Source organism: Chrysemys picta, chromosome 1 (genome assembly GCF_011386835.1).
Source record: "Chrysemys picta bellii isolate R12L10 chromosome 1, ASM1138683v2, whole genome shotgun sequence".
Taxonomy (NCBI): domain Eukaryota; kingdom Metazoa; phylum Chordata; order Testudines; family Emydidae; genus Chrysemys; species Chrysemys picta.
In genome coordinates this window covers 79,327,157-79,344,896 of record NC_088791.1, presented here as the reverse complement: position 1 = coordinate 79,344,896, position 17,740 = coordinate 79,327,157, and the positions used below count along the sequence as shown (strand labels likewise).

At 39.0% G+C, this 17,740-nt stretch overlaps 1 protein-coding gene across 5 annotated transcripts in view; it reads right to left on the bottom strand.

The window, feature by feature from the left end:
• TMTC3 (transmembrane O-mannosyltransferase targeting cadherins 3) overlaps nt 1–17,740 on the bottom strand; it is a 52,566-nt gene that overhangs the window by 28,270 nt on the left and 6,556 nt on the right. For 2 of the 5 annotated variants that reach the window (XM_065560145.1, XM_065560153.1), the window contains exons 2-7: nt 13,315–13,405; nt 13,014–13,152; nt 11,205–11,421; nt 8,625–8,843; nt 3,809–3,908; nt 2,836–2,951 (exon numbers count right to left, since the gene is read on the bottom strand). In XM_065560145.1, the coding sequence (XP_065416217.1) occupies nt 2,836–2,951; nt 3,809–3,908; nt 8,625–8,843; nt 11,205–11,393 (624 nt within the window). In that variant the 5' untranslated portion in view covers nt 11,394–11,421; nt 13,014–13,152; nt 13,315–13,405. The remainder of the gene's footprint in view (nt 1–2,835; nt 2,952–3,808; nt 3,909–8,624; nt 8,844–11,204; nt 11,422–13,013; nt 13,153–13,314; nt 13,406–17,740) is intronic. The other 3 variants (XM_005279123.5, XM_065560150.1, XM_024106888.3) reach the window with 2 other exon arrangements.

Below are 17,740 nucleotides of genomic sequence, written 5' to 3'. Positions count from 1 at the left end.
ATGAACTCAGGCATAAAACGGTATGCTCCAAGATGTTTCATCAAGGTATAAGATTATAGAAAAAAAATCAGTATATTCTATTTTATTATTTAAAAAATAATATGGATTATAACTAGATTATTGTAATGCATATGTGCAAGTGGATAGAATTAAGACTGTGTGAGCATTCCCTTACTTTGAGTGTAAGATTTTTATACTAGGTTTCAATAAAAACTTTTATAGACTGAAAAAATATACTGCTTCTTTAAGGGACAGTTGTGGACAGCTTGCTATATAATTAAGAAGGTCCTGCCCCTACAGTTAAGCTGTTTATACAGGACCAGAAAATTGAATAGGACAAAGGGCAATAGAAGCCATGCCGAGTTTAGTTTCTCTTTCAGGATCTAGGACAGGGTGGGCAAACTACAGCCCGGGGGCCACAACCAGTCCTTCAGAAGTTTTGGGAGTGGGGTCCGGGGCTTGCTCTGCTCCATGTGTGCTGTGGCTCCGCATGGCTCCCAAAAGCAGAGGCATGTCCCTGCTCTGGCTCCTACGTGTAGGGGCAGCCGGGAACCGCGGTCAGTGGGAGCTGCAAGGGTAGCACCTGTGGATGGGGCAGCATGCAGAGCTGCCTGGCCGCGCCTCTGTGTAGGAATCAGAGGGGCGGCATGCTGCTGCTACTGGGACTGCTTGAGATAAATACCACCCGGAGCCTGCACCCCTACCCTCTCCTACGCCCCAACCCTGATCCCCCTCCCACCCTCTGAACCCCTCGGTCCCAGCACAGTGCACCCTCCTGCACCCCCGACCCCCCAGCCGCACCCAAGCCCGTGACCCCAGCTGGAGCCCTCACCCCCTTCCGCACTCTAACCCCCAATTTCATGAGCATTCATGGCACACCATACAATTTCCATAACCAGATGTGGCCCTCGGGCCAAAAAGTTTGCCTACCCCTGATCTAGGAGATCAGCCTAACCAAACTCTGAGTCTTTGTTTTGTGGACTTTAATATAGGGAGCTAGTTCTGAACCAGGGCCCTGAGGTGAAGTATTGTAATTGCTTATGTCCTCAAACCTTATTAAAAGGGGACATGCTATTTTGTTATGATGTTGGCTTCTCCTCGCCCTGGGCTGTTAAAGTGAATCTATTGCTGTTGCAGCTGGGGAAATTAAGGTGGAGCACATCTGCAGTGCCATACTGGGCTCCAAGAGGGCATATGAGGATCACCCATGACTTTGCAATGACAAAATAATGAAAATACAGTAGATTCTGCTTATTAGCAACCCCTTGGTTGCCAGCAAAAAGTTGCAATTATCTAGCAGTTACCAATAAGTGAAGGCAGGTGTGTGAAGATCTGCAGTAATGAAGCACTTCCCTGGCTGCGGGCAAGGCAGCAGCATGAAGGGGGTCTGCGGCCTGGCACTTTCCACAAGGAGGGGAGGCTGTGGGCCAGCTAGTGCAGGACAGCAGTGGGGAGAGGTACTGCAGAGCTCTGAATCCCAAGTGCCCTATGAAAAGCCCCGGCATCTGGGCTGCAGGCCCACCCTTCCTGCACCCACGTTGTCCACTGCCTCCTCACCCAGTCCGCAACCCCAGGACTCTGGCAGGGCTTCTGCTTTGGGCAGAGATATGGATGCCACAGCCCAATGCCTCCTGTGTGATCCCTGTGGGCAAGAAAGTTTGCAGGGCTGCAGCCAAGGAAAGAAGTACTAGGATGTGCGTTCCCTGGCTGCAACTCCACAAACCTGCCTGCAGGCAGGACTTTTGTTCAAAAAGAGTTTTCAAAAAGCATGCCATTGCCAATATCTGAATCCTATTAACCTATATTAACAATGTTAATGGCATGGGATGGGTTCCTGGAAAAACGCCGTTAAAGAAGTTGTTAAAAATCAGGCTTGCTATTAAGTGGCATCCACTGTATAAAGAAATACTACTGAATTAGTTTAGAAATTCTAGACCAAAATTTCAAAGGTAGGAATAAGTCAAAAGACACATGCATAAACTGCACATACAAAACACACATGCAAATTTTTGCAGGCACAAAGTTGAAAATGTAGCCTCGAATGCTTGTTATTGACAATTTCTTTTTATTTTGGCTAATATTTTTGCAGTTTTGGCACAACTTCTAAAAATAAAATTTCTTAAAATGCGTAATTAAATATACTTAAACTATACAAATTATACTACTGAAAGATATGTTAAGAAAAAAAAACATTTTAATGGCTAGGAATATCACCCTCTCTTGATAAAGAAAATTAATATTAAATTATGGACAAGTCAAATTTTAACTGTCAAAGGGTAAAATGAAACCTTACATTTTAAAATATATTTTATTTAGAAACTGACTTTAGAGCCTTTACAGAAGGATGAGATTTCACAAAAATCTAAATGCTACTTGATTCAAATGCGATACTCCAGAACACTTGGTAGTTCATTAACATCTGATGAAAAAGTCTCCATAGAAAGCACCTTCTCTAATTTCATGTAAAGAAATGAAAAGGAAAATTAATTTTTATGTGCCCTACACTTTAACCACATTATATACATAAATCTGGCCTTTGCAAGCGTCAGTCTGTATTCAAATTAAAGAGATGTCAAATTTTAATTTATTTCCATTTTTGCTAATATCTTTGTCTGCATACAAAAGTACCTGTGTTAGTAGGTATTTACATGATACAGTAACAGGGAACATATGCATTTTTTTGTTTCAAGATCACAAAAATACACAGTTTGCTTCAGCAGACAAAATACTCAGCACACAAGTATGTGATGGTTATTTAAAACTCTTACAAAAATACTGCAGATCTGCTTGACAAAGGAAATAGTTACAATGGAAATTTTTACAACAATAACTTACCCCTTGAGCTATAAATACTTCATAGACACAGCATATCCCCACCACTGTTATTCCTTGTTCTTTGCACAAAGTTGCAATGGCTACTAGACACACTGTCACTGCAATTGGAGTCCACACTGCAACGTAAAAGGACAGACATTATAAAAACACACTATTTTACAGGACAGCCATGTGAACAACATAATTTGACTAATTAAAGTTAACTATCTACAGTTTTCACTTGCCAGTATTTCAACAAGATCCCTATTAGGTTGCAGTTTATCCACACATTTACCACCTGTTCGGTCTTTGCCTCACTTTACATTAAGTACCTTATCAGTTTCTCACTCATCTCTTTGAAGCTGAAATATGTGATAAAGAAAAGAGGTGTGAAGACTTGTATAAATATTCCAAATAGGAAAATGAAAAGAAAGTAATTTTTTACTAGCTTTCCAAAAATTTCTTTTCATACCTGTATCTCTAAGCCAATGGTTTTCAACTTTTGATCTGTGGACCCCCCCTTCCTAAGATTTCCAGAAGGGTCTGCACTTCCATTTGAAATTTTTTAGGGGACTGCAAATGAAAAAAAGTTGGAAACCACCGCTCTAAGCAACACTTGCATAAATTTCCAAGTGTTGCAGCCATTAGAACAGGGGACTGATTCTTAACTCCTAAGTTCTACTTCCAGATCTGTCACTGACTTAGGCTAATTGACTCTCCGATGTACTCAAGTACCCTCTCCTCTATAAAAATGAAAATAGTAACCCTTTTTACTAGAGAGTTGTACGGTTTAGTTAATGATTGTAACTCAGATGAAAGGTACTTTATAGTACAAAGTATTATTTATGTTATTACCAAGGCACCATCAGTCTGAATTAAGGAGACATTCTTTAAGACTAACTGGTTAACCGGAATATTTATGTTTATATTTTACTACCAGTAACCAATATAGTAAAATCAAAACCGTTCTGTATATATGATGTTAGGTATTTACCTATGGTATTGTCTGGCCCTTTTGATTTCGTGTATGACAAAAAAGCAGCTAGAAAAAAGATAGATGATAAAAGCTCTGCTCTGCCAACCACTCCAGTTACCTGATGGGGGGAAAAAGTTAACACTGTTAACTTCTGAACAGAATTAGGTCTTGAAAATTGCTCATATTACAGAAATTAGAAGCCAGTGATAGAACTAAACAAGAAGAAAAAAAAAAGGGCCTGAATCTTCCTCAGGTATGTAAATGCAACTCCTGTTGAGTTCACTTTAGAAATGCACCCATATATCTGAGATCAGACTGGGGCTTTACTACTTCCACCAATTACATATACAGTCCTCAAGTGCCCTCATGTGGCAAATGTTGGGAATTACTCATGTACTATCTAATTAAATTACTGGAGTATTTACTATGAATAACCCTGGCAAAGAACATACAATATGATTTCAATGAAAGTTCATTGTGCAGCATGAGAGTAGTATGACCCTTATACTATAAAATTATAGTACCAATAAGTTTAGGGTAACTTTAAAACAAGGTTCAGACCTCCTCTGTACATTGTAGAAGGGTGTGTAAATAGGCAAGATAAAGAAACAATGGATCACATCAGCAATGAAATAAAGTGATAAAATTATAGATAGAGTGACTTGACCAAGTCATGAACCACTAATAGAAACTATTAGCCAAACAGAACTAAAATGAGTAGCTGCTTCTGTAAAGATGAGAGGCAAGTCAATCCTTACATTAATTAATAAAAGGACGGAGAAAATAAAATAAACTACTTACCGGTAATTCTTTTTCTCAAAGATATGTCTCTCTGAATTGCTACTGTTGGATTTGTGCTTATGTGATGAAGTGGGAATTTTTCTTAATATTCTGTATGAATTCTGTGTGTGCCTCAGTTTCCCCTAAGTGCTGCATGGTTAACTAGATGGTGGTAAAAGGTGGCTTATTCTTTGTAGCAATCCAGTGGGATTGACACCTGGTTGTCTGGGGCCTCACACCCATGATGAACTCAGAAGACAATGGCCCAGACATTCAGTGCCTAACAATGAAAGACCTGGGATTGCAGACCCCCTCTCAGTAGGAAGCCAGTCAGTTTTGGCCAGCAGGAGAACAAAGAGCTAAGGAGGATGACCAGGTGACCTGTTTGTGTCTGGGAATGAGAACAAAGAATGGAGGAGGTGCCCTTGAGTATAATGTGGACTACTGGAAGCAGGAGACATGCTTCTCGACTGGGGCAATTGTGGAGGAGGCTCTGGAGGGTCAGGACTGAGCCAGACAGACTGAGTTGTAACTTTCTATCCTCGATGCTATCTACGCTGTGTTCCAGACATCTAATAAACCCTTCTGCTTTGACAATGCCTGAAAGTCATTCCAATCTAAGGAAGTTGGGGGATACATTGCTCCCTTCGGGTGTGCAGAAGGCTCCAGGGTTTGATCACAGGAGGTGGTGAAGCCAAGGGGTTTGCCCCAGTGAGAGTGTGATCCTAAAGGGGGTTAACATTCTAAATAAGTCCTCTCAGGGACTGTTCCAAAGCCGTGCAAGAGCACTGGACCTGTGGATCTGTGACAGCTTGGAAGCACAAGACCGGACAAGAACTCCCTGGTCTTTAAATTTTTGCAAGTTTGAGACACTTAATAAAATACCTTCCTTTGAAAAGCTTGTAATGGTGACTCAAATAAAAAACAATTACAAATAAGGTAAAAATATCCTAAATAATTTTTTTCAAATTCTGAGGGAAAAAGTTGAGAGGTGATGCAGAGATCTGTATGTTTAGAGAACAAGAATTATAAATAAGTATTATTTTCCCCAAACATATGCTTCCCACTCTTGGGCACTAAAGCTAAAGATACATCTCTAAAATAAGAAATAAAAAGATTAACAAGAGAAAAATCAAGTCTTATCATGCCTTAAAACAGTGATTCTCAAACTTTTGTACAGTAACTCCTCACTTGAAGTCGTCCTGGTTAACGTTGTTACGTTGCTGATCAATTAGGGAACATGCTTGTTTAAAGTTGTGCTCCCTTCTAACGTCGTTTGGCAGCCGCCTGCTTTGTCCACTGCTTGCAGGAAGAGCAGCCTGTTGCAGCTAGCTGGTGGGGGCTTGGAACCAGGATGGACCGGCAGCCCCCCTATCAGCTCCCCGCTCCCCTAAGTTCCCTGTGCAGCAGCTGCTCAACAGGCTTTCAATTGCCGGCAGTTCAGCTGTCCCTCCCCCCACTGCCATGTGCTGCTCCTGCTCTCTGCCTTGGAGCTGCTCCCTGAGACTCCTGCTTGCTGTGCGGGGGGGGGGGGAAAGAGGGGCTGTCAGGTCCTGCACCCTGCTTACCCCATCTTCCATAGAGCAGGGGGGACATACGACAAGGCTCAGGATGGAGGGAGCTTGCTGGCAGCAGCTGCAGTCTCAGCAAGCTGATCTAATTAACAAGGCAGTGTACTTAAGAGTAGGGTCAGGGGAAATGCACATCTCTCTCTCTCTCTCACACACACAGGGTGTGTGTCTCTGTCTGCGATGCTATCTCCCCTCCCTCCATTCCTGCTGCCTTGTAGAGTGTGAGAGTTAACCCTTGAGGGCTCAGCCAACTGCTAGTTCATCATTTAGCAGTAAGGCATTCCCTGGGAAATATCCAACCCTCTTATCCCTCCACCTCAACCAAGCTTCACAATCATCATCGTGTACCAGTATTAAATTGTTTGTATAAAAGTTATACTGTGTGCGTATGTAAGTATATAGTCTTTTGTCTGATGAAAAAAATTTCCCTGGAACCCAACCCCCTCATTTACATTAATTCGTATGGGGAAATTGGATTCGCTTAACATCATTCCTGAAAAATGTGACATTAAGCGAAACATAACTACAACGTTAAGTGAGGAGTTACTGTACTGGTGATCCCTTTCACATAGCAAGCATCTCTGTGCAACCCCCCTTATAAAATAAAAACACTTTTTTACACATTTAACACTATTATAAATGCTGGAGGCAAAGTGAGGATTGGGGTGGAGGCTGACAGCTCATGCCCCCCCTGTAATAACCTCATGACCCCAAGGGGTCCCAACCCCCAGTTTGAGAACCCCTGCCTTAAAAGGTGAAAAACAGGACTAGTTTCTCTTTTTGGTGTATATGAAAGATAACTCCTTTACAATGCAAAAACTTGGGGAGGACTAAGAGATATTCAGAAAATTTTCAAAAGTGGGCAACTTAAAGAGAATTCCTGAGACAAATACAATTCTTGGGATTAGGAGTGTCTGAGGAACAGGTTTGTGAACAATGTCATCCTGGATGGAAACCCAATCTATACAAAGATACACTTGGAAATATGTACAGAAAATACCATGTAGCTGCTTTACAAATCTCCGGGATAGAAACAGATCTGATGCTAGCTAACCACAGCTGCTCCGTTTCAAAAAGAATTGAGTTTTGACATTACCAAGCTACCAGACTGTTTGGCTGAAGCAGTAAAAATACAATCAAAAAGCCCTGTAGACAAGGTATTCTTGGCAATAATGAAGTTTATTGTTTTGGTGTCAAACAAGACAGATCGTGAATCTGCAAGACACTCAATGTCAGAACTAGAAGTAGTCCAATGATGGACAATGAATGTGGCAGGGAAAATACTTCCATAATGATTAAAAGACATGATGGAGGTATAAGAAAATAATTAACAGTGTAAAGGGACTCCACTGGATGCACCAAATTAAATCATCATAATAAGAGAACAAGGGATCAACCAATGAAATCGAAAGCAATCATTCAAATCTGAAATGAGGAAATGTTATTGATGTGTTGTATAAATACTCTGTGAAACTCCATGCCACAAGATATCCCTGAAACCAAGAGATCAGTAGGAGGCAAAAAGAGGGTAATAAATTTATTCTGATAACATCTGCAGATTACACAAGAGAACACAAATAAAGGAGGTATAAATCCTTATGCTTCCAGGCATAACCAACCTCAACAGTCAGAGGTTAGGAAGAATATCCTGTCTGGGCAGAGTATACCTTGTCTACTATGGAAATTCTTGCATCTTTCTCAAGTTTCCGGTACTGCTCACTGTCAAAGACAGGACACTGGACTAGATGGACCACAAGTTTGATCTAGTATGACAATCACTATGTTCCTAAGGGCTCTAGTGTACATTCCAGATAAAACATACAGATATTTTCACATCAAACTTGTGGAAAAAGGCCTTATTGGGATGGCTGTACAGTAATGAAAAAAGGTTGTCAGGATAACTGGTGTAATTGGAGTGGAACTCCATTACCACTTTCAGAAGGGACTTAAAGTGTAACCATAGCACTACCTAATTCTTGTAGAACTTAGTGTAAAATGAATTATTAGGTAGAGCCAGAAATTCATTCATTCTGTGAGCTAAGCTAACTGGCTCCAGGAAAAGCTTCCACAACTTTGTTTAAACACAAAAAACACACCAAAACAGGATCTGGATCATCCTTGACTTTTGTGCTATGATTGTCAATTATTTCTAATTGTTTTGAATTGTGTTGAATTATTAGTTTTGCAATGCAGCTACTTGTTCACTATGAATTGGATTGAGATCATAAAAGTAATTTAACACAAGCCACAAAATCTGAATTGGGATAGATTTAAACTGTGGAACTTTTTTTGTACAATAGCAAAAGCCGTATCAAATCCTCACTGTTAAAATGCGTTTAACTTTGATACTTTTTCTTACACTTCAGCAGTATAAATACTTTTAGAGGCTACAATATACTCACACACACACACCACACACAAAATTAAATTGAGCCACAAATTTTAATAAATGAATGAAAAATGCCCTTCTCAGGTTTACCTACCGCTTCAGTGTGTATTGGGTGCACTGCAAACAGCAAGGATGCAATTACACTGCTCCTGTTGTCCAGAAAAAGCTTACAGACCTTAAGGAAGACTATGCAAACCACCGCATGAAAAACCACATTTAGGAGGTGATAAGAAACGGCATTTAACTCACTGAAGAGGTAGTTTAAACGAAATGTGAGGACAGTAAGCGGTCGATATGACTTATGACTCCTCTCCTACAGGGAAATAAATAAACCATAATAATCATCAATTTACACTAATACAAGGCCTTTAATCCCAAAGCAATTTAAACTACACACACGTATTTTTTCCACTACCGAAGTGCATCTACCGAAGACGAAAACACCAGTTGGTTAACACCGCAGAGTAGCACTATGCAGCAATTAGGAGCAGAAAGTAGAGACTGACATCCATTTAAAATTCTAGGGAGAATTAAGGAGGATAGTAAAAATGTAAAGAGTTAATTTAGATCATTTCCCCGGCTTCCAAATGGGTATTGTACATTTTTCAAGTATACTGTCTGATCCACTATTTACCATAGCTGGTGCTCTACTAGATAAAGCACTCATAAAAATGGCCAAACATATAAAATTAAAATTCAACTATTTTTAATACATGTATTAGTTTGATATATGAGCAAAGTTTGTATCTATCTAGGTTCTTCTTTGGCCTTCATGAGCACACTTCTGAATTATATAATGTGTACTCAAAGCTGGTTTAACCAGAAAAGTGAAAATAAAATGTGTATTTTACTCATTATCATCCATTATCATCAGACCATTCCAGTCTGGCATGTCTTAAAAATACACACATTTTTAAATAAGAAGCATTTGAGATGAAACGATTAGGATAGTTTTCTCAAAGATTATTAATCTGTTTAATTGATAAATCTTATAATTTAGATATTCTGAATGTACAGTTTGGTGAGAACTCTTTCTAGATTACTGGGAGTTAGTAGAGTTGCCACATGTCATTATAAAGATAATTTTCCTTCGATATGAAATGAGTGTGGATTGACATAAGACTGTGAAGTCACAATAAGTAGGATATTAATGTAACTCTTCCTTGAAAAGGTACCTCAATTGCTATTAATATAGGCACCAGAAATTACAAATATATCTACAGTATTATATCCTGACACTGCCAGCTAGTAAGAAAGTCCCAAATCCTATTTCATGGCTATATAGTCAGAGGACTGTTTCTTAAAATGATATAATATCACAGCCATAAAAAGATATTTTAAAATATGTGGAAGTGTTTCCAAACTATTTTTATGGCATTTTATTTTATTCTTGTGATACTAAATCTTAGGAAGTTATCAAACTGAGAAAAATAAATTAATATTCATGAAGAAATACATGGATTGTACTGACATTTCTTAAATTGTTGGGTGATCTGTAAAACAAATATAGGGAAACTAATTAATTGACTGACTAATTAACACAGGTAAACATTTGATGCATCTGAAATTTTGTTTTATTTCAGGGTACAGTCCTTATGAATTGTAAAATAGTGAGACTGTATCAGAATAGATTTGTTTACTAGTAAAGCACATTCCTAATGGTTAAATTGTTGTAATAGTTCTTTGGGTTTCTCTCAAACTGAAAAAAAATCAATACTCAACTGTTAGGTTTACATTACAATTAAACAGAGCTTGGCAGTTTTGTATACGTGAGACCATTTACTTTTTAGCAGTTGGATTTTAGCTGTGAATATATGCATGCATATTTTATTTAATCTCTGTATTTCTACTAAGGTCTCAGAATGTCTAATATCAGACCTGAGGATATAACAGACTGTGTACAGAGGCTTATCTAGGTACTTATATGCCCCTCTCCCTCCATTTTAGTAATGAGTGCCTCCAAAACTGAATTTCTTATGTGAGACTGGGAAATATTTGGAAGTGAGGCACAGATGACGAAATCGTCGCCCCAATGAAGTCAAAAGGAGTTTTGCCAGGATTTCATCTAGGGAGATGAAGTGATTTGCCCAAGGTAAAGTTTGGGAACTCATCTCTCCCAAGTACTAGGCAACTGCATGAACTACAAGACCATCTTTTCTTCCAGTTTCCATAGAATAGTCTACTATTAGGGTTTTTTGTTATTGTTTTTAATTCTTGGATAGTGTTCTGATTCTACACGTCCTAATATAAAAAATAAGACTGGACGGACAAAAACATTATAGATGATACCGGCCTAGTTTATATTTTGTTGCAAGAGGCTGTCGATTAACCAAACGAGTTTATAAAACACATAAATCAGGAACACGGGTTAGAAATTGGTATTATTTACCAACTACACCTCTACCTCGATATAACACAAATTCGGATAGAACGCGGTAAAGCAGTGCTCTGGGGGGCAGGGCTGGACACACTGATGGATCAAATCAAGTTCAACATAACACGGTTTCACCTATAAGGCGGTAAGATTTTTTGGCTCCTGAGGACAGCATTATATCGAGGTAAAGGTGTATCAAACTATTCTGCAAAAATGAAATGATAAAGGAGAACATAAGAAGTAGAACTTTGAAGAACGTACAATATTTCTGAGACTAAATATATCTTATGGCCAATTTACCTCAGACATTGGAGTCCCCCAGAAGTCATTCTGAAACAGATTTTTTAAAGGAGTAGAAGGATGCAAGTCTTTATTGTCTAGAATTGCTGAAACATCATCAAAAACGAAGCCACAGAAGAGACTGTTCCAGTAACAGGCTGTCACCACACCTACTATCAGTGCTATTTCCTTCAGGATAACATCAGCCATCTTCTCCGCAAGCTTTCATGGATTAAATCTAGAAAAATTGACAGTTTCATGAACACAGATTTTATTGATTTCAATTTTAGTTTATTTCAACATCAGCTGTTGAATAGCTTTAGAACAATCCATATTAAAAAGGTATAAACACTACAAAACTAAATTCATTCAAAGCTAAATTTATACACACGAGGTCACAGTAATAAATTTAAGCTTAAAACTGAGGTTTTCAAAACAAATTTTACAAAACCTAATATTAAGAAAAATGTTGTGACTAAACTTTCTCCCCTTAATGAAGGCTTACATCCAAACAAACCTCTCTTCTGCTGTGTTTCATTTACTTATTTCAATTTACAAAAAAAAATCAAAAGTGGCTATCACATACCATAAGCCTTGCTGCCAGAGACACTTGTAGTCAGAGCACTGCTCTATGAATGGTATAGATTGGGGCTATCAACTAATCACAATTCATGCATATAATTAATGCAAAACAAATTAAATTAAAAAAGTCATGATTAATCACAGTATTAGTTGCACTGTTAAACAATAAGAGAATACTAATTTAAATTTATTATCAATATTTTGGACGTTTTTCTACATTTTCAAATATATTGATTTCAATTACAACACAGAATGCAAAGTGTACAGTGCTCACTTTATATTATTTTTTATTACAAATATTTGCACTGTAAAAACAAACGAAATAAATAGTATTTTTCAATTCACCTCAGACAAGTCCACTCACTTCTACTTCTTGTTCAGCCAATTGCTAAGACAATCAAGTTTGTTTACATTTCCCGGAGATAATGCTGCCCACTTTTTATTTACGTCACCTGAAAGTGAGAACAGGCATTCGCATGGCACTGTTGTAGCCTGCATTGCAAGGTATTTATGTGCCAGGTATACTAAACATTCATTTGCCCCTTCATGCTTCGACTTGTAGGCTCTAAAGTTTTACACTGTTTTGTTTTTGAGTGCAGTTATGTAAAAAAATAATTTTACATTTGTAAGTTGCACTTTCATAATAAAGAGATTGCACAACAGTACTTGTATGAGGTGAATTGAAAAATACTATTTCTTTTGTTTATCTTATTTACAGTGTAAATATCTGTAATAAAAATAAGATAGTGAGCACTGTACACTTTGAACTGTGTTGTAATTGAAATCAATATATTTGAAAATGTAAAATACATCCAAAATACATATAATAAATTTAAATTGGTATTCTAGTATTGTTTAACAGCATGATTCAAACTCGGATTAATCATGAGTTTTTTAATCTCATGATTAATTGTGATTTTTTAAAATCATTTGACAGCTCTAGTATAAATAACAGAACCGTAAAACTCTAGTGCTCTCAAATCCTAATCACAAATAAGAGGGCACTCGCATACCTTAATGGCATAGACTGTATGGTTAATGTTTTTGTAGAATTTTAAAACTGCATTTTTAATATAATTTTGTTTGTGCAAAGCAGCTACTAAATAGAAAACTAATCCTATAAACCCAACCTTCTGGAATATACAGGAAACATTTTATATAAAACTTAAGTGCTTCAGTTAAGTACCTTGGATGCTCAACTGCAAGTGAAGAAAGTAATGATTTGTAATAATAAAAAGTTTAACTTACTGTTGAAGTGGACACTTTGTTTATCTGCATTCTCAGTAGAAAGTTCATGAAGAGGTGAACTTAATATATTTTTTTCTAATTATGCAAACTGTGTTGGCATTACTCCTGATCACACTTATTGCATGCTTATGGGGATTTTCTATAAAGATGAAAAATGATATTTAGGGAAAATACTAAAACTGAACCCCCTCTTTCAATTTCATCTTCCACAGTTGTCTGGTAAACTCATCAAGCACTAGAAACAGTCAATAAATTGCTATGCAATAATCTAAGAATACTGTGAAGTAATTGTTTTACTAACATTGATATGACCTGGTCAGTGAGGTGAAGTTACTGCATACTGGGTTATAAGACTTTCCTGTATGAATAGATTGCTCTAAATTAGCAGGGGGCTGTAGGGAAGAACAAACAAGAAGGCAATTACAGGTCAAAGTGACACAGCTGTTCTGCTGAGGCTGGGACCTAACAGATCAAAGAGCAATAAACAGTTAAAAAGTGACCTGCTCTTAGGGATTGTCTACACTGGCACTTTACAGTGCTGCAAGTGTCTTGTTCAGGGGTGTGAAAAAACACCCCCCTGAGCACTGCACGTTTCAGCACTGTAAAGTGCCAGTGTAGACAGTTCTCCGAGCACTGGTAGCTATGCCCCTCATGGAGGTGTTTTTTTTAGAGTGTGGGGAGAGCTCTCTCCCAGTGCTATGCCGTGACTACACAAGGCACATTAAAGTGCTGCCAGGGAAGACTTGCCCTTATGGAAAGGGAGTGTTTATCCAAGGACTAAGCAGATGAATCTGGAGAAAAAAAAATGGTTTGTGAATTAGGGAACAGACAATGCCAGCCAGCCCCTAGGGGTCTTGGGGAGTCTATAGGAAGCAGAGACCTACCACGATCCCAATGTGAAACATGGTGTGACCCTATGAACACCTCAGTGCCAACTGGCAAAGGGTCCACTGTTCTCTAGCAGCAACTCCTTTCAGGCCTGATAAACTCATTACACCTAACACATTGCTTTCATCGTATTTATGCAAAAAAAGTCTTGTGTGGTCTCTAATAAAAGCTCATGTTACACTGGTCCTCATAATCATTGCAAGATGTACATTCAATTGATATTTAAGGAGCTGTTTATACATACTGAAAAATATTGTTAGAGCCTGTATCCCAGGCAGGGTTGACAAACAGGTTTTGGCCAGACAAGGGATGTATATTCACATGGAAAATAAGTATCATCAGCCAATACAATGAAGACTGCTTGCATATGATATCAACATGAGAATATGAAGGAAACATGGAGCCTGCACAATAGGGAATAAACCACAGGCATCATCCTGACTCTAGGGACAAAACAATGACCTTTGGGGATACAAAAAGAATGTGAAGAGACATTTTGTTATCTTTCACCGTGGAAACAAAAAGTACAATTTTTGCATTCATGAAAGGAGGATCCCAGCCATGCTGGTTGGAAACACTGGGAGTTTGGAAACGATGGGAGTTTGCTTTAGGTATGATAAACAACTTTAATGGGCTAAAATCCTTGTCTAAAGTTACGTGTAGACTCTAGGAAGTGTGGTACTTTTGGTTTTATCTGTAATCATTTACGTTTCCATGATTATCTTTGTTCACTATCTCTTAAACCTTAGTCATTGAAAATAAACTTACGATTGTTTTCACTATAAATATATCTTAGTACTGTGATGTTATATTGCAGCTGGACGCTACAGGGGAACACTTCAAAAGGACTCAGGGGGTATATCTATTGGTCATCCGCAAGGTAAAGTAAGGGTTGGCAGAACCCTAAGGAGATTATTTGGGTGGCTAACAGATTGGTGGTGTCAAGGAGCTAACACTTAGTTAAGCACAAGCAACTCTCTCTCTGGAGGCAAAGGAGAGGACAAAAAGGGGGGTGGAGCATAACAAGGTGACTCACAATCCTGAGCACTCCAAGCAAGCGTCACAGATGGTTAGACACCTGGTAAACTAGACATGTGCATAGTCTGTTTTATTGTTTTAATATTTGTGTTCTCTTAAAAGCTTTTTTCCTAAATAAATAATGGTGATGGCTGGGGGCCCAGGGCCTAAGGGGGTATGCATTTAAAGAGATCAGGAGGTATAAGATGTGCTATTAGCCCAGGTAGCTATGAGAAGTATCAGTCAGAAGAAACTGAAATCAAGAAAGTGAGAGTTGGAAGGGGTTTTCTTTACAAATAGCACAGAAGACTTTTTCAGTACTCCAAGTGTAGAGTAAAAGAGCAATTCAACTATTTCAGGGATCCTCTCCTCAAATTTAAAAATACCTTTGTAATTAAAAAAGAGAATAAGTCTCTGAATTTAAAAAAAAAAAAAAAAAACAGGAAATGCACAGCTAAGGAGTTGGTTCACATACAACATTAACTCTGCCAGCCCACTACTCCCTACAGGAGTCTCTCAGGAAGGCCATAGCATCTTACCCATACTTAAGCTTGTCTGTTTATGGTGACCTCTGCCAAATCAGCTGCGAGTAATTCCTTAAATCAACAGTGCTCTAAAGCAGTGCTTCTCAAAGCCGGTCCGCCGCTTGTTCAGGGAAAGCCCCTTGCGGTCTGGGCCAGTTTGTTTACCTGCTGGATCCGCAGGTTTGGCTGATCGCGGCTCCCAATGGCCGCAGTTCGCCGTCCCAGGCCAATGGGGGCTGCGGGAAACGTCGTGGGCTGGTCGCCCTTCCCACAGCCCCCATTGGCCTGGGATGGTGAACTGCAGCCAGTGGGACCCGCGATTGGCCGAACCTGCGGACGCGGCAAGTAAACAAACCGGCCCGGACCGCCAGGTGCTTTCCCTGCACAAGCAGCAGACCGGCTTTGAGAAGCACTGCTCTACAGAGCACAGTGAGGTCGGTAGGAGTGCATGAATAAGAGTGATCTGGAGTTGTGTTGGACAAGAAGGAAATGACATTTTTTTAAGGAATGCACAAAGTACTGCTATGTCCTACTTCCTACTGTCATCCTAATGGGAGTAAAGCTATTTCACACACAGTGCAATTCTAACTACTGAACAAATCAATCCCTCCCCCCCCTTTTTTTTTTCTTGTAGTAATACTTTTCAGTAGTACTTAGGAAAACCTTAACTGAGCATCGTATAGTTTTCTAACATAAGTTTGGAGTTTGACACCCCACATTCCAGAAGGCATATTTTTTATTACAAAAAGGCTCTGTTTTGTGCAATAATCTTAAGTTTTTTTTAAGTGAATTCACTATTATTTAAAATTAAGAAAAAAAACACCATGCAACTACATGAAGTGAACAAGCTAAGCAGACTGGGGGTTCGGATATCTCTATCATCAGAATGGGTTCACTCTTTGGCTGGGATATCACCTCTTTTCAGTCAACATTAGACATTGCTGAGTTCGACTCAAGGGTCATCCTCGACAATAGTGAAACAGCCACTGCTAGAGAGAGCTAACAAATGGTATTGCTTAAAGAAAGATCCCAATTATTTGCAATTTTAAAATGTTACACCAAGATGTGACATCGTGTATCCCATGTAAAACCCAGTACCTCATATATACAACGTTTATATGATTATGATATATTTTGTACAATGTATGCCTTGTGAGGCATCATTTGAAAACTCAATCTGCTGAAAATCATTGTTCTGTTAAAATGTAAGTGTGTGTAAAGCCATGGGATTTTATTATATGTTGTTGCTGAGAGATATTGTAATTCTGAGGAACACCCACAGACTAGCTCCTCGGAGACAACAAAGGACTGACTACAGGTTTTAGAAAACTATTAATTGCTGAAGCAACCATTTGTTAGTAGATGACAGTGTAAACAAAAACAAAAAAGTCATCTCTATTCAGGTCAACAGTGCAGGTGCATATTGATTACCCATTGTCGGAATGATGGACTAAATATGAGCTTGTACCATCCAGTGGGCTACTGAACAGTACAAGATGCACATTTCTGGGGGTCAAGGCTGGAACCAAGGGATAGGAGGTTGGGACCAAGGGATATGTCGCCCTGTACCTATTCATAAATGGCTGAGCATAGTATTCATGTATTCAGCTGGGAGTGACTTTGCATGCTCGTTTTTTGCTATGTAAGAGAAGGCGGTACGTGTCAACGTACCCTTAGTGGATGAGTAGGTTCTGCTATCTGAAGAACATGGATTATGTTTCTGGCTCTGTGAGAAGTTACCTTGTGAAACCTTTGTCAGGCCAAAGCCTACCTTTGTGAGGCCAAAACCATTTGACTTTTTTGGTGAATTAAGGAAAGCATGTGAAGATTTATAAACTGAAAACTGGCTGCAACTTTAAATGGGCAAGACAGAAATTCCAATACGTTGAATTATACTGACTCACTTCAGCATTAGGAACAGGAGTACTTGTGGCACCTTAGAGACTAACAAATTTATTAGAGCATAAGCTCTATGTTCTGAACACCACTAGCTGTCACCTTCAGCCCCCAACTAAAACCTCTCCAGCGCATCATCAGAGATCTACAACCTATCCTGAAAGATGATCCTTTACTCCCACAGATCTTGGGAGACAGACCTGTCCTCGCTTACAGATAACCCCCCAACCTAAAGCAAATACTCACCAGCAACCACGCATCACTGAACAAAACCACTGACCGAGGAACCTATCCTTGTAACAAAGCCCGATGCCAACTCTGTCCACATATTTATTCAAGTGACATCATCATAGGACCTAATCACATCAGCCATACCATCAGGGGCTCATTCACTTGCACATC